This window comes from Pezoporus wallicus, unplaced genomic scaffold (genome assembly GCF_028554395.1).
Source record: "Pezoporus wallicus isolate ANWC-B61680 ecotype Strahan unplaced genomic scaffold, APGP_CSIRO_Pwel_v1 contig_3017, whole genome shotgun sequence".
NCBI classification, from domain to species: Eukaryota; Metazoa; Chordata; class Aves; order Psittaciformes; family Psittacidae; genus Pezoporus; species Pezoporus wallicus.
The window spans coordinates 4,307,743-4,332,279 of NW_026638957.1; the positions used below are offsets into that span (position 1 = coordinate 4,307,743).

The 24,537-nt window shown below is 38.9% G+C and overlaps 2 protein-coding genes across 10 annotated transcripts in view; one reads left to right on the forward strand and one right to left on the reverse strand.

The window, feature by feature from the left end:
• Nucleotides 1–20,856, forward strand: part of PPP4R4 (protein phosphatase 4 regulatory subunit 4) — an 84,097-nt gene extending 63,241 nt beyond the window's left edge. For 7 of the 9 annotated variants that reach the window (XM_057413341.1, XM_057413342.1, XM_057413344.1 and 4 more), the window contains one exon: nt 1,081–2,249. In XM_057413341.1, the coding sequence (XP_057269324.1) occupies nt 1,081–1,210 (130 nt within the window). In that variant the 3' untranslated portion in view covers nt 1,211–2,249. Of the gene's footprint in view, nt 1–762; nt 2,250–20,837 lie in introns of those variants that run through there. The other 2 variants (XM_057413346.1, XM_057413343.1) reach the window with 2 other exon arrangements.
• Nucleotides 5,225–12,986, reverse strand: SERPINA10 (serpin family A member 10). Its single transcript, XM_057413353.1, is given in 6 exon segments — nt 5,225–5,437; nt 7,172–7,319; nt 7,423–7,696; nt 9,124–9,721; nt 9,723–9,865; nt 12,834–12,986. Coding segments are annotated over 5 exon segments (1,323 nt in total). The 5' UTR covers nt 9,834–9,865; nt 12,834–12,986; the 3' UTR covers nt 5,225–5,245.
• Nucleotides 20,857–24,537: the final 3,681 nt, after the last annotated feature.

Sequence of the window (24,537 nt, forward strand, 5' to 3'; positions counted from 1 at the left end):
TGGACAAAGCCTTGGGTGGCACAGTTTTGTGTGAGATGTTCCTGCCCGTGGCAGGGGGGTTGGAACTAGATGATCTTAAGGTCCTTTCCAAACCTAACTATTCTATGATTCTATGATTCCATATCAGTATTTCCTAAGATGTCCTCAACTGACCTTTAAGACATCCACATTGGTGTGTGACCATTTAGTAAGCATTATATGCATAAATATTTCAAAGTATTGTCTTTCATTCACTCATATGATTGCTTAGGAAGTTGAGCACAAGATAAAGTAGTTCTGCCACTGATCTACTGCACTTTTGAGTTGGCTACTTAAAACTTCTAATCATGTTTTCATCCTGCTATTCAAGATGCTAAGATTTCTGAGGTCCAGTGGGTCTGGCATGTGGTTTGGGTCCCATTTCTAAGATGAAGCTAGTAGGTACTCTGACACTGATACATTATCATGATGGGTTTCATCAGCAATTTAAAAAAAAATGTGAAACAGAACAATATATTGTGTTGTTTGTAAGTGGTACTGTAAAATATCAATGCAAATTAATATTACTATAGTGTTCTAAATGTTAAGATACAGTCTTTGACATATTTCTGACCAATAAAAATGGGTTGATAATTGACACAGCTACAATTATGAAGTTGAGAACAGTATATTTAAAGATTAAAAATTAAGTCTATGAAAAATCAGAAATTGCCCAATTAACATGGTCAGCAGAATACCTAGGAATAAATCGTATTCTCTCTCGCCCATCTCCACTTTCCCCAGACTATTATGGGTTAAGATGGAGACTTCTGGCATTATTTGTAGCAGCCAGTAGACTTCTTGGACTACCTTAACATCTCACTTAGAGTGACCTCTACACAACCTTCTGTACAAAGCTTAATGGAGAAAAATACACCCTTCTTGTGAAGAAGGCCCTCAGAATGTGTCCATTTGGCTTCTTCAGTGGGTACATTAGAGCAGCTAGTAATTTTTAAAGTACAGCAGCTAAGAGTTGTGTTAAAATGTTACACACAATAGCAGTTTATGTTATTTAAAAACATAGCAAAAACATGTTATGTGTGTTTCTTCTTTTGTATGAAGAAAATCCAGAAAATCAAACTCTTTAAGATCTTCTGATGGAAAAAAAGGGAACCAGAAAGTGGTAGAAGCAGCGTTCTGGTGCGATAAGGTGGGAGCAGCAGAAGGACTCTCTAATGCCTGGAATGAATAAAATGCATCCTGCAATGTTCAAACTTATAGTCTTTTAAATAAAATCCCAAGATGTAAAATAGGTTCCAATAAATAATGTAACAGTTGCAGAATGCTAATGTTGTAGTGAAATGTTATGAAATATAACTTCAGTTATGTACTCTTAATCTGCTGCAGGTAAAGAGAGGATTTTGTTTTCTTCAATTATGCCTTTGTAGTTCAAATTCTTGGATTTAGAATACACATGTTCATTACTTAATTGGCTAATTTACAATTTCAGCAATTCTTAGAACCCTTGTTTTATGCAAGGAATAGAAGGAAATGTAATGAATATGCAAAAGTAATCCCACATTTTAAGGAATATTCAAACTTAATTTAAGACCAAAGTCCAGAACAGTTGATCAGTCTGTATCATAAACTTTAGTAGCATTGTGCTGTGAATTTGGAGGTAATGTTTTTACAAGTACTAAGTAAAGTTCATAAAAATACTGTGTGTTTCAAAGCAATCTAAAAGCAGATGTCTTCAGATGATATAAAAAACCTTTTATTTCATAAATTTTGTTGTATAAATACCTGTTTTACTTTTTAGTATTTCAGATTGTATTTTCACTTGAATAATTTATAATGCTGGAACTAGTTTTTAATCAGCTGCTATTGCAAGCTATCATACTTCAGTGATGTCATCTGCATTTGTTTGTATTAATGCTAATGTTTCTATCAAAATTTGCCTGTGGGAAAACATGCAATTCTGTTTTAAAGAGTTCTACTTATGCCAATACTAAAGAGAAAGCTTATGAAGCTATTGTCAGCTTCTCTGTTTCAGAATGGAAGAAGCATAAATATATTGATATCAGAAATATGTGGTTTTTAAAATTTATTGGTGTATGATAAAGGTGATCTGATCTGTGAATGCATATGCGTGTGTGATTACTTTTTATAATGTAAAAATATGAATGATGATTTACTCAAAATAAAATGTAGGACAATGATGTACATGCATGTTCTTGAAAAAAAAAAAAGCACTCTCAGGGCATCTTTTATAATTAAAATAAATAAAATCATTCACCGTATTTAAAATAATAACAACACTGGATGTATGCGGTCTTGTGTGAAGTACGAAATGTGTCTTTGGATTTAGCAGTGTTTTGCTGTCTGAATTCTTAAGCTTCTTAGATAGCAGTTGGTTATAGGAGTATTCTCTGTTTAGTCACAGACATTGTTTGGATTCTGTGAAAACACTCAGGTTTTCTGTTTGTTCTGTTGCCTGGCATAGGATCTTGTAAATCACAGGTTTCTTTAAAGGCTTCTTCAAGTATTATGGTGTTTAACATTCAGTATTGGTTCAGATGCACAGATGACCTATACTGGCTCCTCCTAGGTTCTGCATTTGTCTCATTAATAAAAACAGTTACTCGCAGTTCCCCAGGGACAACTAACATCCCAGCTACAGCTGCTCACCCATGGGCAGCAGGAGACTGCTCAATCTGTTCAGTCTGACTTCTGCCAGGGACCAAACTCAGATCAGAAATGGCTAGCTGCAGAACAGGACTCAAAACTGTGTTTAACCCTCCAGTGCCTTTAATAGAGCAATGCAGAACAGCAAGTAAGTTCAGAAACTTGAATCCAATCTATTTCTTCTCTTAATAAGCATGTGATGAGTTCTAATACAGTCTGTCTTTTGTTTCTTATTGGCTGTCATATGTCTGTCACTTCTAACTGGTTAATTAATTTAATGCTGATAACACATGCTCCACTCAATAACCCTACTGTGTGTTAAATTCCTGCTATGTAAGCTTTAATTGCTTTATTTAGAAATTTTTTGGTCTGCACATCTTCCTTGTACAATGCACCTGACATCTTCTGTATACCTTCATAAGTCTGTCACACTACAGACCTCCATCCCAGAAATCTTTTTTGGGGCTGCTTACTTCTGGGTTACTTCTGTTGGACAGCACCAATACATCTGACCCTTTTGCAGCATTGTTTTTTACCTGCAACTCAGACTAACAGCTGTAAGTCAACTGTGCAGTGCTAACCAGGTGGCTCTTATATAGAGCAGCATTTCTCCAATTACTCATTCAGAAACAGAAATGAGTGATTCTTTTTCTTTCCTGGTACATTCGTACTGCAATGTGGAGTTAGGTTAGATGCACCTTTGTATTTTAGTCAGATACCAGTATCTGTCTGCTAAATACTTTTGCGAGTGGCCTACACCAGTGTCACAGTTGCTGTGGGTAGACCTCTAGTGGTAACTGACATGATTTTTAGAGGTATTTATCAGCTTTACCCTGTAATATATCTTCTGCATCTTCTCTTGCAGATGCATCTGTCTGTGTGTGTTTACTGATAAACACCTTTGAAGTTTCTATGTCAAATGATCTTGAAAACTCTTCTGTCCCCTTTTGGGCAGCTATTTGTGAAGGCTGTATGAGCAAGTAGAGTAACGTTTAGGTCTTTTAGTTAGATATAGCTGGAAGCAGCTTTTCACGTTGTTCCATGCTTAATACATAGGACTGCTGCTATTAAAAATGTACTAAATGTTAAATACTTGCTGTTTGGTTGGAATCACTGCGCTGCTTGAATAGAGTGAATTGTATCTTGATCATAGAAATATTTTTCTGAAACATTTTTGCTGCTCCTTTTGGATTTTAGGATCAACTCTGTGAACAGATTTATTCCACTTTTATGGAAGTGTGTTTTTTCCTGCCAAAGTCTGTTTTAATTCAGACATAGAGTCCTGTTATGTAGTTCACCCTGACATCTAGATGATAATGCATGCAGAAATTCTGATTTTAGGAGAGGCCTCTCTTGGTATTATAAAGCAGTCCATATTCAGATTTTACATGTTCAGAATATCTGAGTTATTTTTCAGAATTATTTTGTCTTTAATAGAAAGAATATTTGAAAAGCAGACACACCAAGTACCTGGAGAAAATGATACTCTGAATAAACACTTTGAAAGAGGTCACACTCCAAGCCACTGCAGACTTCATGATAGATTGAGTGTAATTTCTGCAATAATAAAACCTCTAGGCAGAGGCGGTGAATTCTCTTTTAGGGCTTGATCCTGCTTCTTTATAAGTGGCAAAATTCAACTAACACTGAGGTCAGTGGGTTCTTCAGTCTCATTTAAACAGAAGATAATATTGAGGAATATCAAGCCTGCAGTGTTCAGGAATAAGCTTCCTGAATATTTCCAAAGTTCAGTTTTGTGTTTGCCTTTTTTTTTTTTTCTATTTATTTTTAATTTCTTGGGAGTTTTTAATCTGCAGGGTACATTTTACAAGACAGATTTTTTCACTTTGGGCCTTAGTGAATTTAGCTTGTTACTTGGGCATTAATATAAATAGGATGACCTATTGCTAGCTGGAAGGACGAAATAGGTTTTTATATTTTCATATTTCACTGTCTTTTTACTCTAATGTAAATTAATAAAACAGTGTCTTGGTTTCAGCTGGGATGCAGTTAATTTTCTTCCTAGTAACTTGGCCCAGTGCAGTGTTTTGGCTTTAGTCTGAGAATAATGCTGATAACACACTGATGTATAGCTGCTGCTATGCAGCATTTACCTTGGTCAATGACTTTTCAGTCTCTCATGGTTTGCTAGTGAGGAGGGGCATGAGAAGCCGGGAGAGAGCAGAGACAGGACACTTAACCTAAAGCAGCCAATGGGATATTCCGTGCAGGCATGTCATGCCCTGTATATATGGCCACCAGGGGAGGCCAGAAGAGGCCGCTCGTGTCAGGGTGAACATTGCTCAGCAGGCCGTGAGCAGTTGTATTGTGCATCACTTCCTTTTCTTGGGTTTTATTCCTCTTGCTCTCTTCTTGTTACCTCCCTTTTCATTACACTTATTAAATTTTATTACAAGTATTAAACTATTCTTATCTCAATCCATGGATTTTACAGTTTTCCAGTTCTCCACCTCATCACACTAGGGGGACGAAGGGGAGTGAGCAAGCTGCTGCATGATACATAGTTGTCAGCTGGGGTTAGACCATGACAAATGGAAATAAAGCCTCTTACACAGCCCAGTAAGCAAAGTGCTTTCTTTATTTACATTTCTGTTGGATCAACTAACCTGCCAATGAACAGTAATGTTTTAAAAGTTTCTTCAAAAATCATAAAAAGGAATGGTCGGTCCACTTTGATGACAGGAGGCACTGTGAATGCAGTTATTTCTGACCCACTAGCTGCTGTGGCTTCAGTTCCTTCTTCATCCACTTCAATTACTGCCTTTTGGACAACCTGAAATGCAATTTAGAAATAAGCTATGTGACAGAGATAAATATTAACATGACAAATGTTTTTCCAAGTGCAAGGCGCTCAGTTTAAATAGGCTTTTATTAAGGATTACAAGGAGTAGGCCTGTGCAATCTAGCTCTGTCTGCTAGACTGGTAGACCCTTGTGCTGTCTACTTTAGCAGCAGAGGGGATAGTACAACCACCGTGACCACAGTACTTAACAGTGTGGATGCTAGTATGCTTTTCTACATTTCTGAGCATAGAGGTTTTGTACTTGCAAGTGGTAGCATGAAGCAACCATTGCATTTGTATAGTGCTCCTTTTTGACATCTAACAAGGGAGAGTTTCTCAAAAGTGTGAAGTCTGTTTCATCAGTCACAAAAACTGACTGTCTGGATATGTAATTCACAGTTGATTTTGTGAGAGCTTGGGCAAGTTTGCCAATCATCTTGGCTTTTTTTTTCCTCTATTTTTTTAATTTCTATATTTCATAGCACAGAGTAAGTATGTAAAGCAATGAGGTACAATCCTGGATTGGTCTGAGGATCTTCCCTCCCCATTGAAACTGTGGCCTGCCAAGGTGTAGTACTTTCCCATTTTTGTTCTTTCAGCTTGCATGTATTTCTGGGCACTGTCTCTGTGTTTGGATCTGTATCAGTGAGCTGCTTAGGCAGCTAGTGCGTTCCCAACTCCCAGACTCCTAATTCTAAGACTGACTTATGTAAAGGCAGTTGAAGGACTTCATCAGTGTTGAGCTCTCTGCTAAACATTCTTAAATAATGAAGCTGGATACCGTTATTTACAGGGACAGGATGCTCCTCTGGCACTTTGTAGCTGATGAATATATTACTTTGAATTTCAGCAAGCACTTACTCAAGTGTGATTTTTTCATAACTCAATAGAGTTAACTGCTGGCAATCAGCATGAAATAGTTGTATGATTAAGAGAAAGGGAGAAAAGCATTGCAGATTGCCACTGTGTTTCACAAAAGTGAGATAGTTTATACCAAACTGAAAATTACTGTGATTTTATCTGTTACATATTTATTGTTAGGATGTTATGTTTTACCAGAAAGGTTATTTTGTTAAACCAGCACAATTTTAAAAACTCTAGTTCAGGGCTTAGTATTTTTGCAACTTGTATAGAGGTGTTTATCATACCACCTGTTAACAGTTTTGGCAAATCACAAAGGCTTCTGTAAGGATTTGGTGTAGGGAGACTTGCAACAGCATCACCAGTAGCTTAGAAGCTTGCTTTCTGATAGAATACAAATACCTGAAGGGAGGGTGCCTCCCTCCGTTCCTCCTTTTCTCCTTCTTTCCCTCCTTCTTTCCTTTCTTCCTGCCTGCTTCCCTCACTTTCTGCCTTCTTTCCTTCATTCTCTTGCTCCCTCCCTCCCTCTGGCTTTTCCAATTTGACTGTCATTTTCAATGTCTTTCTTGCTCTTGTTATTGTTCAATTGTACTCATTCCTTGCCAACCATATTCTTCTTCAGGCAGAGCTTTCCTCCTTTGATGTGTTAACTTTGTTTTGAAAACCTATGAAATATTACTGCCACTTAGGTACACTTAATGCTTGAAGCGAGATCCATACTGGTTAAGGTGTGTGGATTGCACATATTTGGCAGATGAGGTCCTTTCCTGTTAGTGCACCTGTAAGTGTATATGACATAGTCTCTTGCCTGGGCCATTTATGTACTATGATAATCCAAGTAGCAAATAATTTTGGAAGGCTTACCTGTGAAACTGCTACATATTCTTGATCTGTGAGATGACTGAGATCTGCTGAACGTGTAAAGAGATTTTTAATTCCAAGGGCATAAAGTAACTTCTTCATTTTGTATTTTTGCTCCAGTTTGAACTTTGGAAATGAAATATCCATTTTCCTGTTTGGAAAAAAAAAACAAGAAGAAAGTTCCTTGTTATGATTTGTTGCTTTGTTGTAATAGACATAAAAGATATTATGGCCAGTGAGTTTTGAAGCAATACCTGGGTTTCATGTTTTCCAGCCAGGATTCCACAAGCTCTGTTGTCAAGTGGTCTTCAAGTGAAATGTAATCTCCCTCCTTTTCTGGGATGACAATCAGCATGTGGGCTTTCCCTCTGTAGGGTATCTTTATCGCAGTGCATCTTAAGTTCTCATCAAAAGTTGAATTAATTTTGTCTGACTTGAACATCATGGGTACCTGTACACTTCTATATTTGTTTATGTGGAAAGTCTCAATTTCTGTCAATTTGGAATTAAATGGGTATAGCCACTTGCCTAGGGAAAGAAAAAAAAAATTAAATAATTCTGTGCATTCAGACTTGCTCAAAAAAATGTTCAGAAACACTCAAAAAAACGTAGAGGATATTTTCTCTATCTATCTAGTTGAAGTGGCTGTCAGTTGTGTCTGGGATAAGTGGGTAATAATTGCAGTATATTTAGCGTATGTGCTTTAATTTTTTTTTTACAACAGAAAAATAATGCACAAAATAAACTCCTTCATTTGCAGGAAAAGAGAAATCTTTTCCTAACATTGATTAGTTACCAGTCAAGTTCAGAACTGATAACATTTTTGTCTATTAAATGCCATATGATCATCCATCTTTAATTAACATATCACCTTCTCCAAAATTCTCCACCAGCTGTTCAACATCCTGTCATTAAATTAATTAGGCAATATTTTGGATGGGGATTCAGTAGTGCACTGATTTGTAAGGTGCATGGGAATGTGACCTCTTCTAAACTAATGATTCTGATCTCTGCTGTTTCTTTCAAATATAGCCACAGCCATCTATCTCTTTTCTCTGACTTTCTGCCAGGGAAAGTAACCTTGGCATTGGACTAACTACACTTTTGTAAATACAAAAGAATAAACCTAGTCCATAAGGAGGTTGTATGGTAATTTTCTTTGTTCTTATGTGTGTATTTATTTTAGTGGGGTTTTCATGGATGGCATCTGCTGAGTACTTTGGCCTGTAGTAGTGGCTGTGAATGTGGGTTCTCTGTAGAGCATTCCTCTTGTCCCCTTTGTCACCCTAACTCTTTCTCTTTGCTTTTTACTGACTGATTATCTCTGGCTTCTGTATGGCTGTTTCAGAGTAAAGGGTGGGCTCCCTGTCATTACCAGGACCTCCTTTTGGAGTCCTTTATCTACCTTCTAAGCCAGTGGTCAGAAAAAAACCAACAGCAGAAAAAGGAGCATAAGACATCTGGCAGTAGAGGTCTTCTCCACAGAACAGTCTCTGCCCTCTACAGGTATTTCTTTCCCTTGTCCTGTAAGGTAATATAATGGGTTACTTTGGTTCATCTGGGGAAAAAGATTCTCGACTGAAATAGAGATTTTTTTTCATTATTTTGTGTACTGTGTACGGTCAGTCAATTATTTTATACCCAGTATCCAGCATTCAAAAGATTATCATGATTAAGAATTTTTCATTTTAAGTGGAGATGGATTGAAATGTTTGTTGCAAGGCTTTTTGTTCTCTTTCAGACTCTGGTGTATGAAAGAAAACATAGAAGAACTGTGGTTCCCTATCATGAAAAATCATTTCCTATTGAATAAATGTAACAGAAGAAACTAAATTTAGGTAGATACATAGAGCAAACAGGGCACCTAAATTATTTTAAACTTCATCTAATGTATCTGAAGTTAGAGTCCTGATTCTTTCATAAAATAATCATTTTGCAAAATAAAAACAAGTTACCTTTAAAGACAACATAGTCCACAAGTAGCAGTTTATTATGGTGGTTAAACTCTTCAAAAAGCTCTGGGATTTTTCCTTTGGTCCTTTTGTTAATGTTTTGATTTATGACAAATTTTGCCTGTGTAAAGTTTTCAAAGTCCACTCTCAGAAATTCCATATCAAAGTACTGCTTGGATAAATTGAGGAAAGACTCCTTGAGTCTAAAGTCCTTTTGGATAAAAGAAAGAGTACCTTGCACAAGGAGAAGTTCTTCATTCATTGTGATGTTATCTTTCAGTTGTTTAAACAAAGCTGGTAAATGATGGTGATCCACTTTGTCCTTCAAAGCATGGAGGTTTAGACCTTTTACTATTTGTCTGTGTGTTTCCCCTTTGGCTGCCAGCATATATGCAGTCATGAGAGCTGATACAGAAAGTGGAGAGATGATGACATTGTTATCATGTGTCATTGCAATTTTTCTATATAGGTTAAATCCAAAATCTGCAGTCTTTTCAGTGAAGTTGTAAAGAGTGAGTTCTTCAAGACTTTGGTCTTCAAAAGGCTTAGAGGTATTTTTGTGATGATGCCACTCTTCAGAAATAGTGACTTTTTTGTTTTTTTTCCAAGAAATTATTCTCTTTTTCCTTCTGTGGAATGTTAGGTTTGATGCCAGACTTGATGATTTCAACACATACTTCACTTAAGAGAAGTAGATAAAATCCTGCTTTCATGTTGACATTCAGTAATGAGCTCTTTCCTTTTCCTAGTAAAAAAAAAAAAAAAAAGGGCACCACAATGACTTTTTAGTTTGTTCTATTCAAAATGCAAAAGATCACAGATGTGGCAAGGTAGTCTTCCTGCATCTTCAGTGTATTACTCTAAACCTAAGATCTAGTTCTTATCTGAAAGTTCAAATTTAGATAATTGAAAGAGAGAACTTTCCAACATCATGAAGTGAATCCAGAGATGTATCATGATCTTTTGGTATTGGCAGTTCACATAAGAAGTATGTCCCTGATTTTTCACTTGCCAACCTGCAATTCCTTTGCAAAATGATACCCAGATTTCAAATTAGATTTTTGTCATCTATAAGCACAGGAATTCTAGGAAGCATATGGTGAGATTACATGCTTGCCTTTCATAATTTCATTTCACTTTTCATCCTTCTGCTACAGGTTATTTATTAATCCCTTCAGATCATTCTCCTGATTATATGCCAAAGGATTCCCTGTTCCTTCGTCCCTTACTGTCCAGCAAATTCTGAAGCAGGTTTGTCAGTACCAGCTCTGAAAATACCAAGTTTCAGTGTCAAATAACACAAGGACAAAACAGTTGTTCTGTGCTTAAAATTACAATTTTTTACACAAATTTTGATTTCTGAGCAAAGTTAATACAGGATCTCTCATCTTAACAAAATGTTTGAAGAGGACTTTACACATCTTCCAGGAGGCCTCGTGAAAACTTTGGCGTCATAGAATGGTTTGGGTTGGAAAGGACCATAAGATCATCCAGTTCCAACCCCCCTGCCATGCACATGGACACCTCCCACTAGGCCAGGTTGCTCAAGGCCTCGTCCAGCATGGCCTTGAGACATTGCATGTGTAAATTTGCACACACACGCTTTTCAAGCACAAAATGCAAATAAGCTTATAATTCATCTTTCCATCAAAGCAATATATGAACTTCTCTCCCACACAACAGTGTTGAATTGCAATTTATGGAAAAATTTTGAATGGCCATAATCTTCGAAAATGCATTTTCCCATTGTAAATTGGAGGTTCAAATTGTAAATTGTAAATGGATGTTCAAGACCACCAAGCCGGCACAGAATCTTTTTGTCTAGCAGTGCCATGCAAAAGGATAAATGAGATGAAAAGATGGATTATACAGCCATCATTAAAGTAGTAAGTGTTTCAATAATCTAGAAAACACATGGCATCTATTAACTACTCCTTTTACATTAAGGATCTGTAACAGCAAATTACAGTCATTGTATGATTTCTGACTTGGCATATGGGAAACTTGGTTTTATTTGATTGCTGTTTATTCTGAGTTCAGCTGAATTTCACAGTTGCCTGATTCAGTCTGCAGAAATTTGTCCTGGAAAGGTATGTTGATGTGAGCCCTAAAACATTTGGGTGCCAAGTCACAGGGTGCTTTTGGCAGTCGGGAGGCGTGCTATTTTCTCTGGAGATAATAGGTCACGTTCTGTACTTGGTGCAACACAGACTGGGAGGCACTGAAATCCCTGAATGCTATGCCTCCTCTTGAGTGCATGGCAGGAAACAGAGTAAAATATGCAGCGTTCTGTGGTTGTGAATGTTTTCTGATTTATTTATTTTTTTTCTTTCCCATTAATTCCTGCTTGATTTTCAGTGAGGTTCCCAGTACCTGGATTTGCAGGACTGGAATAGAGAAGGGGATGACTTCAGCTGCTACCCTGCTGGCCAAACAGTGCATGTGACTTCTGCATGGTTGGGATATTTACTCTCCCAGCTACAAGCAGTGCTGTTAAGAGTTAGTACAGTAACTGCTAGCCATTTCTGCTCCTTATGCAGTGACCCACTTCTGTGGGAAGTAACACAGGCACTGAGGTACTGTTCCTGCCACAGTGCTATGCCTGCCCTGGCAGCAAAAAAGTAGTCCTTTCCCCTGGGAGTCATCCCTACTTCAAAGAGGTATCCTTCCACATTGCAGAGTCAGCTCTATCAAAGAGTCAGGGATTGCAAATTTTTGCTTCTGAACACGTTCAATCATGGAGAAAGGGTTTTCTGCAACAGCAGCAGTGTGTCTACAAGAGCATCAGGCCTCTCTGCTCACAAGACATTGCAGAGTACCAGCTCTTCATCGTCTTTTCTGTGCATGGTGCAATATCCATGCCACATCTTGACAGTGTCATATTTGGCAGATGTCACTGTTGTGTCTCTTTCTGAGAGGTCTGGGACAGTACACAGCTCTGGCAAGTCACCAGATGCCCCCAGGAGATGTGAAGGCACTTAATGGGGAAAGCAATGAGCTGACTTTCAGAGGACTCTGCTTTCCTAAAACGAATAGGTTTCATGCTGACAGGATGGGACAAGCGCAGAAGCCCTTGTTTACAGGCACATCCCAGACCATTCAGCACATAGAAGAGTCCTGCATCCTCAGGTATGCACAAAGGTTTGGGTCTTACGAATATCACAGGAATAAGAACCTCACAACTGCACTAAGCATTCAGTGCAAACCTGAGATTAGGAGAAATTAAACTTACCATTACAGCAGCTTTATCATTTACCGTTTACCTTTTGTAACTGTTAGAAATAAAGCATGTCCCTTAGGCCTAGGAAAAACAGTTCTGAAAACAATAAAGTGATGTATTTTTCACATTATAGACTTGAATTATTAGACCTGAGCGAAGCTAATTTTAGAGAACTCACTTTACGCATAATGTAGACAATTCATTAGTAAACATATTAAATATTAGAGCAAAGTGAACATTCTTTCCATTTTAAGAAATACTTGTTTCTAGTAGTCTCAGATATCAAGAGGTTTCTTGCTCAAATGTGTTTTTCTTTTGAAAGCACTAGAGCAAGAGAAAAAATACATTAAAATGCTGATTAGGATCTAGAACCATTTAAAACATCACATCTAGAGAGCAGGTGATAAATATATAAAATTATGTGTATATATATATATAAATATAATAATCCATCCTTTTACAATTTAAATGCTTAATACAAATCTTGTCTTACCTATTAGGTAGCTGCCCTGTAACTTTTCTCATCAACTACGTTTAAAAACAAGATGAAGGTATCTGTCCCATATAGAAGTTTTTCAACAAGTATTTGCTCTTCCAAACCAGTGATAATCTGGCTTTGTCTGTTACAAATTAACTGCTTTATAAACACCAAGTATTGTGTTTCCCATAAATGGCACAATGAGCAAGGGTTATATTCCAGTAAATACATTGTATCTTTCATGAGAAACAGAACAGCACACTCTTTGCATCCAGCCCTCAGGCACCGTTGTAGGATTTGGCCTTGCGCATCTGATCACCCATGAGAACTGTTTTACAGACAAGCTCTGAGCTGCTCTGTTGTGGAAGCAGTATCCAATCCTGCTTAAAATACCCCTTTTTGTAAACGAATAGGTCACTATTCACCGTGGCAGGGGAGAACACAAGGGAGGGAAGAAAAAGGTACAGAACATTTCTACGGATGTTGTCACCTCTCTTGCTCGGCAATTCGGCCATTTCTTTAGAGGAAAGACCAGGGCTCCACTCCCTGTTTCAAGCACACCCCAGCTATTCAGTAACATATCAGTATGCCAAAATTAACCAACTGATAAGTGCTGAGCAATGTTTCTGTTATAAAAGACAAAATGTGGGAAGCTGATATTCCTGCAAAAGTTGTACAGAGCTATGGGAAGTAAGAATAAACTTTTTGAATTTTCAATTGGTCTTGCTTGGACAGATATGACAGTCTGGTTTTGGGTCTTGAGCACTATTAGTTGGGAATGCACATTCATTAAGACAGATAGTTTACTCAGCAATTTCTGTAGTGTGTCTGCATGATCTAAGCTCCTCACTATTTTGATAACGGGCCTAATTCCAAATAAAATATAAACATGGAACTCCCTACATTCCCATCATGTTCTTAAGTCACTTTTTAAAATAGCAAATGAAACACGACATTTAATTCTAATTTGAATTGTAAAAGAAAAAGAATTTGGCCTTAAAATTTAAGATAAGGGAACAAGCCTCTGTTTTTCAACTGCACTGGAAAAAAAAAAAGAAATTACTATATTCAGTCTAAATGGAAAAGTTGTGAGAGGAAAGGATGGCGTTTTAAAAAGCCCATAAAGTATTTGGGTATCCAGCACTCAATGCAAACAGGCTTTTGTTTGTTGTTGATGAGTATCAACCCCCCCATGGCAGGGGGATTGGAACTAGATGACCTTAAGGTCCTTTACAACCCTAACTATTCTATGATTCTATGATTACTTCTATGAAAGTGACAACACTGTTTGCTTACAAAGTGCAAGATTTGAATAGGAAGTGCTTAAGACTTGAACATAGCCCCTCTGTGGTCTGACCAGGTTTGTATCCACCATCGCAAAGACACATTACTGGAGGGTACTTATGGGTTTTGTGCTCTTAAGAAGTTCAGCACTGGGGACATGAAAGATCACAGGATCTAGGTACGTAAATTCTTCCTTGGTTTAAATTCTTTTAAAATATTCTTCCTTTTAGAAACAATCTTGGTCATGATAACCCCCAGTATAGGTGTTGTATTGAAGAACATCTGAACATAAGACATACTGAATGAAGTCCCTGCCCTAACATCGTGGAGTATTTTCCCTAAACATAAAAAGCCCCACTGTGAATGCCCCAGAACTTCAGTTCTCTGTCCAAAAGACTGGATTTTATTTATTTATTTATTTATTTTTGTACTTCCTAGGCTATATTTATTTGTGGTTAATTCAGTTGGAGTTAAAATTCCAGTGTTTTCTCATTATTTGGAAGAAATCTGTATCTGATATTGTTGAACAAAACTGCATTACTAAGATGTGCTTCTCAATCTGTGCATCTTTTGGAGACTGTGGTACTGTGGTTGTGGCTCAAGAAGGCAGTACAAGGAAAACCCAATGTACACAAAACCCATACCCATCTTTTGTGCTCAGCAAAATTAGCAATGTTATTTTCAATTACAATAGCAATCAAACCTCTTTCTAGCCCTAGCATTACAACTCTGACATGCATGGTCACCACTGGAAGCCCTGCCTGAGTTAAGATCCAACAATATTAATATTTAATATTCAAAAAGTCTTGTTTATAAATGACAGTGAAAATAAAGGTTTGAAGAAATCTTTAAGAAGTCTTTGAATCTCTCAGTTAGATCTTTTCTGGACAAAAAGTCCATCATCCCTTTAAAAAGTACATCAATCCTATTTTACCTGGAAGAAAAATGAAGCTGCTATGATAAACTTCGTCTATGTACAGAGATCTGAAGGAATTGTCTTTCTCTGTATTTACTTTACGAAGCCCTTGCTCATTTTTTATGCTGGGTAACACCTTGCTTAGAGTATCCTCCACACACTATTAAGAGTAACGTATTCCTCCCACCAACTACTGTTCATATTGTCAGTCCCCCCTTGGATTCAGCTTTCTGAGCAGTAGAACACCACACAGCATATGGGCAACACTCTGCTAAACTATACATATTTGCAGAGTGATTTACTGGGAGAGGACTGCCAGTGTGTCACACTGGCAGAATTTAAGACAAAACCACCCCTGAGACCAGAACAAGGGAGGGCAATACAGGTGTATTGCTGCCCAGTTGCGTCTCTGCTGGGCATCTGTGCTAAAGCTGGGCAATAGGCAACTGGTATGTCAGCAGCTGAGCTAAATACTGTCTGTTCTCTAACAGACAAATGGTTTTGCATGCATATACAACTCTGAAGACTTGGCAGTGATTATGTATCCAGGTTCTCAGCAATCTGTCAAAAGGCCCTGAGACTCTTGAGTACGTGGTGGGGGGTTGCTGCAGAATCAGGCTCAGCTGCTTGTTCCAGATATTCAGAGGGTAGGTGTTACAAGCCCCTTTCCTCCTTTTGCAGCTCTTGTGAGGCTGACAACACCTCTGCTTCAGTGGGTGTTTTTCCTCTTATTTTCCTCAGTCTCATTCAGGAAACCTTCAGTGACTGTGGAGCAATCAGTCATCTTAATAATTGGTTTGTTTTGGGCTCAGGTTCTCTGTGCTCTCTGTAATTCCTTCCGATAACAAGCTCCTCAGTAAAGCAATAGTCCTTGCTTAAATAATGCCTCTGTTTTACATGCTGTGCCCTAGTTTAGCAATATTCGTAACTCGACCACAGCTGAGATTCAAAGTAGTCTATGAGATATGATGGGCATGATTGCAGAACTAAGAAATCAGGTTCCAGGAAGGAAACAGGTGGATTACATGAGTGTATCTGTACAAGGTTCCCAGTAAGAGCGTTTTTAGGAACTAAGTTTCTTGTCTGGCTCAAACAAGGCAATAACCAAAAGATACATTTCACTCAAGGCCCTGTGAGTTTCTGTTCCCTGCTAATGGCTACCCATTTTGTTTCTCAAGGGCAGACACAGGATATATACACCCGTCTTGATGGAGCTAGTTGAGATCAGTCAGAAACAGTGTCCAGGCTGGAATCTGCTGAGAAAAAGAAACATTAAGGTAAAAAGTGTTGATTTGGAACATTTTTTGCATTGCATGTAATCTAACCTCTTCCACGTTTCTTAGACTAAACAAAATACCAGTGTACCAGGAGTAGTACAGGAGATACACAGAGATGATTATCAAAGATGCGTATTTATTCTGAAGTTTCACTGTGAAATTACTCATAAGACATAAACTAACATGCTCTAACAGTTCTAAACCAGCTCTTTATATAGTCTCTTGAATATACTTAGTTTGTTAATAAGATGATTCATCAAGGTGGCTGCTGCTTCTCCCACTCGAAGACTGCACATTATAATTGAAATCAGCAGGATGCAAACACTCTCATGACTCCACACTGTTTGTAAGTCTGACCCTTTTCGCAAAGAACTAGGACTATGCAATTGTTCGTATGGGAGGATTTGTGTAGTAAAAGCATCTTTGGAAGGTATATATTCCTGTGTCTCACTGGGGTTGGAGGGGTGTGTTACTGTACAAGATGGACAAGGCAGTAAAGCTGTAGTATTTCATAATGCATGGCTGAAATACCCCTTCATATTTTCAAATTCAGAGTCAAGCACTGTCTAATTGTCCTTGAACACACAAATAAAATTCTAATTGTCTGCTAATAGGACATCTTACTATGGAAGCTTTTATAGGGAATGCAAAAATGATGAAAAACTGTAAAATAACAGGTAAAACAATCATGCCTGGGGTATGATGGAAGTAGCATGAATCCTACTTTATTCCACAGGATGGAGTAAATGATCTTTTAAAATAACTCCCAGCCTTGTTTCCTGTGATTCTCTAACTCACAGCAAAGGAATGTTTTCATTCTCAATAATTCATTTCGTCTGTGTTTTCATATACAAGAATCCAAGAGCTGCAGCAGGGGCTTGGTGTTGGCCTAGTCCCTGCGGAGCCAGCAGGTGTCATCAGAACCTTTATTTCTTTGTGGAGAAGAAGGATAATTTTGTGTGCTTGAACATCTGCCCTTCTTTGTGCCTTACTAAGGTTGTATCACAGGGCAGGACTTAAGCACACAGGGCACAAACTTAAAAAAGGCCCTGGAAGATATTTCTGTTCTCTTGGGAGGGCATCTTACAGTTTCTCCCGTAGATGTGAAATGCAAGTGTGTTCCTATTTTAAATTCCTGGAAAAAAAAATCAACTTTAAAGTCAGGAATTGAAAGGGGGGGGGGGGCGAACTCATTATTGCATCTTCAAAGTGGCAGAAAATTTTGACATCGCTGACTTCTGATCACCTGAACTTGGAATATCCTCTATCCATATTCCATATTTACATGCGCTGAGCATGCATCTCCTTATTACTGTGATAACCAAGTTGAGTTCCTGTGACTTGCAGTCTTTGACTGTCTGGTCTAAAGCAATTACCAGATGCAATGAAGAAACCTGTGCACTATGGCCTCTGTAAAGGACAAGCAAATGGTGCCCTCCTGCCCTTGTGAAATGCGCTGAGGTTTACCAAGTACAAGTACAAGTTAGTTACCCACATTGCCAGAGTGGATAACAAAGAGCTCTGCATTGTGGGGTTGGTTTTTTTTGTTTGGTTGTTTTTGTTTTTTTTTCCTTTTAAACATGGATATCAATACAGTAACCTGCTGCAGGTCTGGTACTAGTTCTCATGGCTTGAGTGTGGGCTTCCTGTAGGCTGCATGTGGTGGGTATTCAAAAGCAATCCTTCTTCCTAGAGAAAGTATGTATCTACCTGGCTGTGCCTTCACAAAGTATTTAAGCAGGGGTTAGTTTCCCTGCAGGACTTGGTTTCTGTATTTAAATTGCTTCAGCACTTTGCCCGATCTTCAATGAGACAAGTCAGTGTCTGTGTGCTTCTGTTCATTTCTGCATGCTGGTCTGAGGACCAGTCCCTTTTTAAAAGACAATGTCTGAGTTTACCTGAAAACAAAAAAGTTGAGAAGCAAGGGCAGATAAACAAAGCTTTCAGAAGGTACAAACATTTTCCTCAACTTCCATATGAAGCTGTCATATGGCCACAGCATAGTTCTTGTGAGGTTGAGTTAAAAGCATAATAAATTACATGCTGCTACATACAGGAGACAACCATAACAGTCTCAAATGTAAGGCCAGAGACATTGGATACTTGTGTCTATCACTCAATCATATCTATAATATTAATTTTCAAGAAACAGACATACTAAGAATCCATTATCAGTTGAAAAATTGTAACTAATAATTCCACTGTTTCTTTCCTATAAGGAAAAATATTTAGATAGTGAAATAGTTAAATGAAAAGCAACCCCTGTCTGTGAGCTGTGTGGGAGCTCAAATATGGTTTCTGTTTCATAAGAATATTGCATTTAATATGTGGACAGTGCCAGATGTGAGGTGTTATTTATTCATTTCCTTGATTTAAGTGTTAATATCACTTAGCAACCCTACTCATCTTTGAAATAGAGCTTTTTAAGGATGCACATACATTGCTAGTGAGAATAACATTTATATTAGAAAAATGATTCGGGAAATGGAGCAAATGCATGAATCTCCTTCTTTATGGGAACTGAGTAAAAAGTTTATAGTTCTTTTGAGAGGTTTCCTGTAGACTACTACAGCATTTAGTTGCTTTCCTGGCTAAAATGCCATTCAACTTTGCAACTTTGATTCAGTGAATTTTCAGCTTGTTTGTTTTCTTTAAGGAACCTCAGATTAAACTTTCTCTGTCTCATACTGTTTTACTTTCTCTCCATTTTGTTTCATAAATTAGAAAGTATTTTTGCATCCAAACTGACAAAACAATAAAGGTCTGAAACATACCAAATTCATACAGATTTCATGAAGTTGGATGACCTGATCTAGGTCAGAAATATTTTTACTGCCTGCACTGTGGGAGAAGGCAATGAGCTCATCTCTTGTAGCCATCAGAGAACCCACACCAGAGCAGCTATGGAATCTGTGGTCCAGATAACTATTTCTATATTAAAAAAGAAGTGTGTAGGCTTGCTTTTTGATATTTTTATGCTGGTAGGTTAGGCCCATCAGTGTGCTGGAGGGAAATGAAACCTTAATATTCACTTGCTGGTTAACAGAGAGTAGTGAGATATGAGTATGAGCAATTTTTATGTAAGTATCCATACCTAGAGGGTGAGGGGAGAGCAGGAAGGAGGGGAAAAGAAAAGGTAGACAATCAAGGTTGCCAGAAGTTGAGACTTCATTGAACAGAGGTCAATTGAACAGAGGTTCCTTGCCTAGCAACAGCATTTTGCCATGTGGTTGGTGCTGTCAATGCAGTCTCTTTGGGTGCTGACTCACTTGGAGTAGAAAGTTGTGTTCCTGCAGGGTGTGGACAATTGGCCAGCTTAAAGCACCTTCACTGTTACGGCCTGTGTGGAGATTCAGCTGTAGGTTAGTCTTGCTTTTCTGTGCTACAGCCATAAGCACAGTATCAGCACTGCTCTATATGCCTTTTCTTGAAAAGCTTCATGGTCTCCTGCAGTCAGGATTTTGTGCCAAACTGAAGTGTTTAAAAGCCTGTAATACACTGTATTATATATCCCTTTAAAGAAAATGGTGTCTTCAAGTGTCTTCAGCAGTGTTATTTCAAACCCTTCCTGGGTCTGTGGCCAGATCAGAATAAGTCACTGAACACATCCAAGACACACTTCTTACCACCCAGAAAGTCTCATCGGGCATCTTCAGTTGTTCCTTCTTAGACATTTTTGATTGACACCTATTTTGTTCCCTATATAATGAAACAATTTTTGCAACCCACTGAAGTCATTCCATAGAGAATGATAGTAACCTTGGTCAGCAGATGATTATAGAATGAATATGAGATTTCTGCATCATATAATTTTCCTTTGATAGAGGTATTCATTTTTCTTTTTGGCATTGTAATAAGCATGGAAGCATCTGCATTGACAGGAGGTTCAAAATACCATCCACCACCCATTCTTCTTCAGTGAGCAGTGGTGCCTTCAAGTTCCAGTCATTGTCCTAAAGAACAGCCAGTCCTGCAGTCAGACTTCTTGTCAGCCAACATTTCTATTTAGTAGAAGATAATGTTGGGTGAGTATCATATTCCAACTACATTTGATTGAGCGAGTGACTATATTTAACAAGACTTTGCTCTCTGACCAACAGGAACACAAGTGCTTTTGTGAATAGCAGTGCAGTAATAGCATGAAATTGAGGAGTTTGTATCAAAAGAGCACTTGAGAACAGCTTTAGTCTTTTGCATTATACACTTGAAACCCAAACTTATATCTTCAGTTTAACCATAGTTATAGCTTAGGCATATCATATCCATAATATGCACGGGAAAATCTAAGTTTGGGCACAAAGATGTTCTGCAGTCCCTTACAGTAAGGATATAGTCATTGGACCTACTTTGATACCTGTCAGACTCAGTGATAATCCACCTTGTCAGTACTGCATGTATGTAGGAGCATATAGGCAAATGTGCCAGGCATCGGGTCTCAACTCCTTCTTAGACTTGTATATGACTAATGTGGACAATACGTGACAATGTGCTCAGATGCTCATACTCCTGCTACTGTTTATCAGATCAAATTGTTCTTCCCAGATAATGCATAACATGGTGGGCTACAGAGGAGGCGTGTCTGCTAGCAGACACTTTGGAAGCACTAAAGAGAATATGGAAGACAGAAAACTGGTGTTTTTCATCTGAAGAAAGAAACCTGTAAGATACAGACCATTACAATAATACAGAGAGGAAAGTCAACAGTCTTTTCAGTGTAGATATGTTTTATCATTGTATCAGACTAAGTTTAACTGACAAAGGACTGTCTTCATGAGGAAATCATGTAGTCGAACTGTGATGGGAAAATATTGCTACACTAAATCCTTGTGTAAACTTGCATTCCAGCATAAGAGTGACTTCTTGGTTGAGTTTGAATTCTTTGCCAGGTGACAAATTGTTGTGGTTTAAGTGCAGTCAGTAACCCATGCAGCCTGCTCGCTCACTCCTCCCCTTTCTCTGCACGCCCCCACTCCTGGAGGGACGGGGAGGAGAATCAGCAGAATGTAACTCCCACGGGTTGAGATAAGAGCAGTCCAGTAACTAAGGTATAACACAAACCCACCACTGCTACCACCAATAATAATAATGATAAGGGAAATAACAAGGGAAAAGAATAAGATACCACCCGTCAATACCCAGCCTGACTGAGCAGAGAGCCAGCCCTTCTGGGTAACTCTCAGTTACATCCTGGGCATGACATGCTGTGGTATGGAATACTTCTTTGGTTAGTTTGGGTCAGGTGTTCTGTCTCTGCTTCCTCCCGGCTTCCCCTCCTCCCTGGAAGAGCATGAGACTCAGAAAACCCTTGGTCAGACTAAATATTTGAGCAGTAACTAAAAACATTGGTGTTATCAGCGCTGTTCCCAGGCCGAAAGTCAAAACCACAGCACTGCACCAGCTGCTAAGAAGGAGAAAAAATGACTGCTGCTGCTGAACCTAGGACACAAATAAGGAATTTCTTATGACATGGAACTGTTGGAATAAGTCCAGAGGAGGGCCACGAGGATGATCAGGGGACTGGAGCACCTCCTGTATGAAGATAGGCTGAGAAAGTTGGGGCTATTCAGCCTGGAGAAGAGAAGGCTGCGTGGAGACCTCATAGCAGCCTTCCAGTATCTGAAGGGGGCCTATAAGGGTGCTGGGGAGGGACTCTTCATTAGGGACTGTAGTGACAGGACAAGGGGTAATGGGTTAAACCTTAAACAGGGGAAGTTTAGATTGGATATAAGGAGGAAATTCTTTCCTGTAAGGGTGGTGAGGCACTGGTATGGGTTGCCCAGGGAAGTTGTGAATGCTTCATCCCTGGTGGTGTTCAAGGCCAGGTTGGACAGAGCCTTTTGTGACATAGTTTAGTGTGAGGTGTTCCTGCCCATGGCAGGGGGGTTGGAACTACATGATCTTAAGGTCCTTTTCAACCCTAACTATTCTATGATTCTATGAAAGAACAAAAGTTTCTGTACAGAAACATTTTACTTTAGAGCTATATGGCTTTAAACTAATCCTTCATATAACAGGAGAACCTTGCTCTTGTGTGCATGCAGTATTAATGTGAAGGTAATGTGATTTTTTTTAAATTAACACAGCTGTTTCTGCCTTTTTGACCAAAATTCAACATGTGAGGCCTTGAAAACTCATAACTGCTGCTGCTAGTCAGAACCACAGAAGTAGGTGTATCACCCTGCTGCGTCTGTGTGACTCCTATGCTTACCTAACAGAGCGGTTCTCGCCCTAGGTGTGCCCAGACCTGCCATAGTGTGATGGGTTTTGAGTTCTCACTGAGAGCTGGGCCAGTGAGAGACTCATGCTGCCCAAGGAAAGTGGCATAAACAGTCTCTGTAGGAAGCAATTGTATAATGACATAACCATATTACTTCACTGAGCAGGCTGTTGTTTTAACTGTCCTTGCTCAGGCAAGGAGGACCAATTTAGTAATTAATCATGCACATGCTGCAGTTTATGTTGGTAAACGGCACATCTAGTTCAAGCAGATGCAATGGATGCAGGTGTTGAGGCCAGTCTGAAGCATGAAAGCCTGTAAGCAAACAAGATAAGCTGCAAAAGGAAAAGTTGAATCCAGGCTGGAAATTTGGTCCTAAGCACTCATGAAATGACTTCTGCTGAAAATAAAAATAAGCTGTGCAATGGATTCTTTGCCCAGAGATTTGTCTCCCAGTTTAAAATCAAGCAACAGGGTGTGGCGGTGGAAGAAGTATGCAAAGTCAGCATGCTCACTGCAATGCAAACATAAAGGTTATCTTAAATTTACCCTGAGAGACTGGAAAAAAAAAAAGATATAAGCTAGCAAAGCATTTTCTCATAGAATCTCTATGACTCATTGAGAGTGTCTTAGCCACAATCTGCTATAGAGTGATTTGGTTTAATTATAACAACAGTGGTTAATGCATTTGTGTTCCCAAAACATACACCAAAGATGAGCATGTGTGTGTGCATGTGCATTTCTGTGTGAATTCATCTGCAGGAAAGAAATACAGTAACACTGAACACAGCTAAATGCTAGGACACCAAGAGAACAGGCCCGGAGCTGATGGGACAGCCTTGTCACAGAGTCTTGGTCACTTCTCCGTCTGTATGTGGTGTAAGAGTCACCTCTTTCTGAAGCACTCCACAAGTCATTGTACTCTGTGCTGGTAAATATAACCTGCATTAGTTACAATTTGATATACACAGTCGGCAGAGCCTAGCTAAAACAAGATGTGCCTGCTGTCCTGAAGTGTCTATTTTTGATTCTGCAATGATACAGTGATCCCAGTTGCTATATCTGAAATACGTGGGTTTTATTTGTATCAGGTTAAAGGGAACAGCTTCCTCTGCTGTCCCCGTGTGCTACCTGAGGAAGGACAGCACAGGCAGGGGCCCAGTGTGGATGACATGGGAACTCTTGCCTCATGGTCAGCAGCTCTCCGCTTGGCAGTGAGTTTGGGAGCCACAACCCTGTCACTCCTTCCACCCAAGGTCCTGTTTATCCTCAGCCTTCACTGTAGGGATGTCCCTGATTTCTCAACATAAGTGGCCTCACACAGAATCAGGCTTATCCCCAACATTGTCAGCCCTGGTGGCCATGGGAAAAAGCAGAGTGAGCTGGCCTCCCATGCTAACCAGGGAGGCTGAACTTTTCTGCAACCACCAGATTAAACACACCCTTTGTTTCTTGAACTTTGTGTTACTAAACCCTGGAACAATTGGAAAGGTTTTCTTCTGTGACCAGGGGAAGCTGACTTCTTGAGAAGTAATGTATATGAGATCTGCCTGTTTAGGAAGACTGCTGAGTCTGCCATGCATCCCTGACTGATGCCAGTGGGCTACAAAGATGGCCACGCCCTCATTGCCCGGTGTGGCAGGCTGAGCTCATTGCCACTGTAAAGCTGCTCAGGAAGTGTATCTTTTCCTCACTAATGTGTGAGGAACTCAGGATATATTTTGAGAATATATTGAAAGTAAATCCCTCCAGTATATATTTGTAAAGCTTTAGTTAAAGTTTTGGATGTTATACAAATATTAAGTCATGCTAGACTTTTACCTGTGGCCAAATATGTTATGTTAGTTAAACAGTTATCTCCCTCACTTTGAAGCCAGCTATTTCAACATACTAGGGAGTCTGATAATCTCTCAGCTGTATCATTTAGCCAACAAATAGATTCTCTGTGTAGAGAAAATACCAACATAGCAAACCCAGGGATATAAAACAATGGATAGAACTAGATCCAGCCATAACATGAGTACT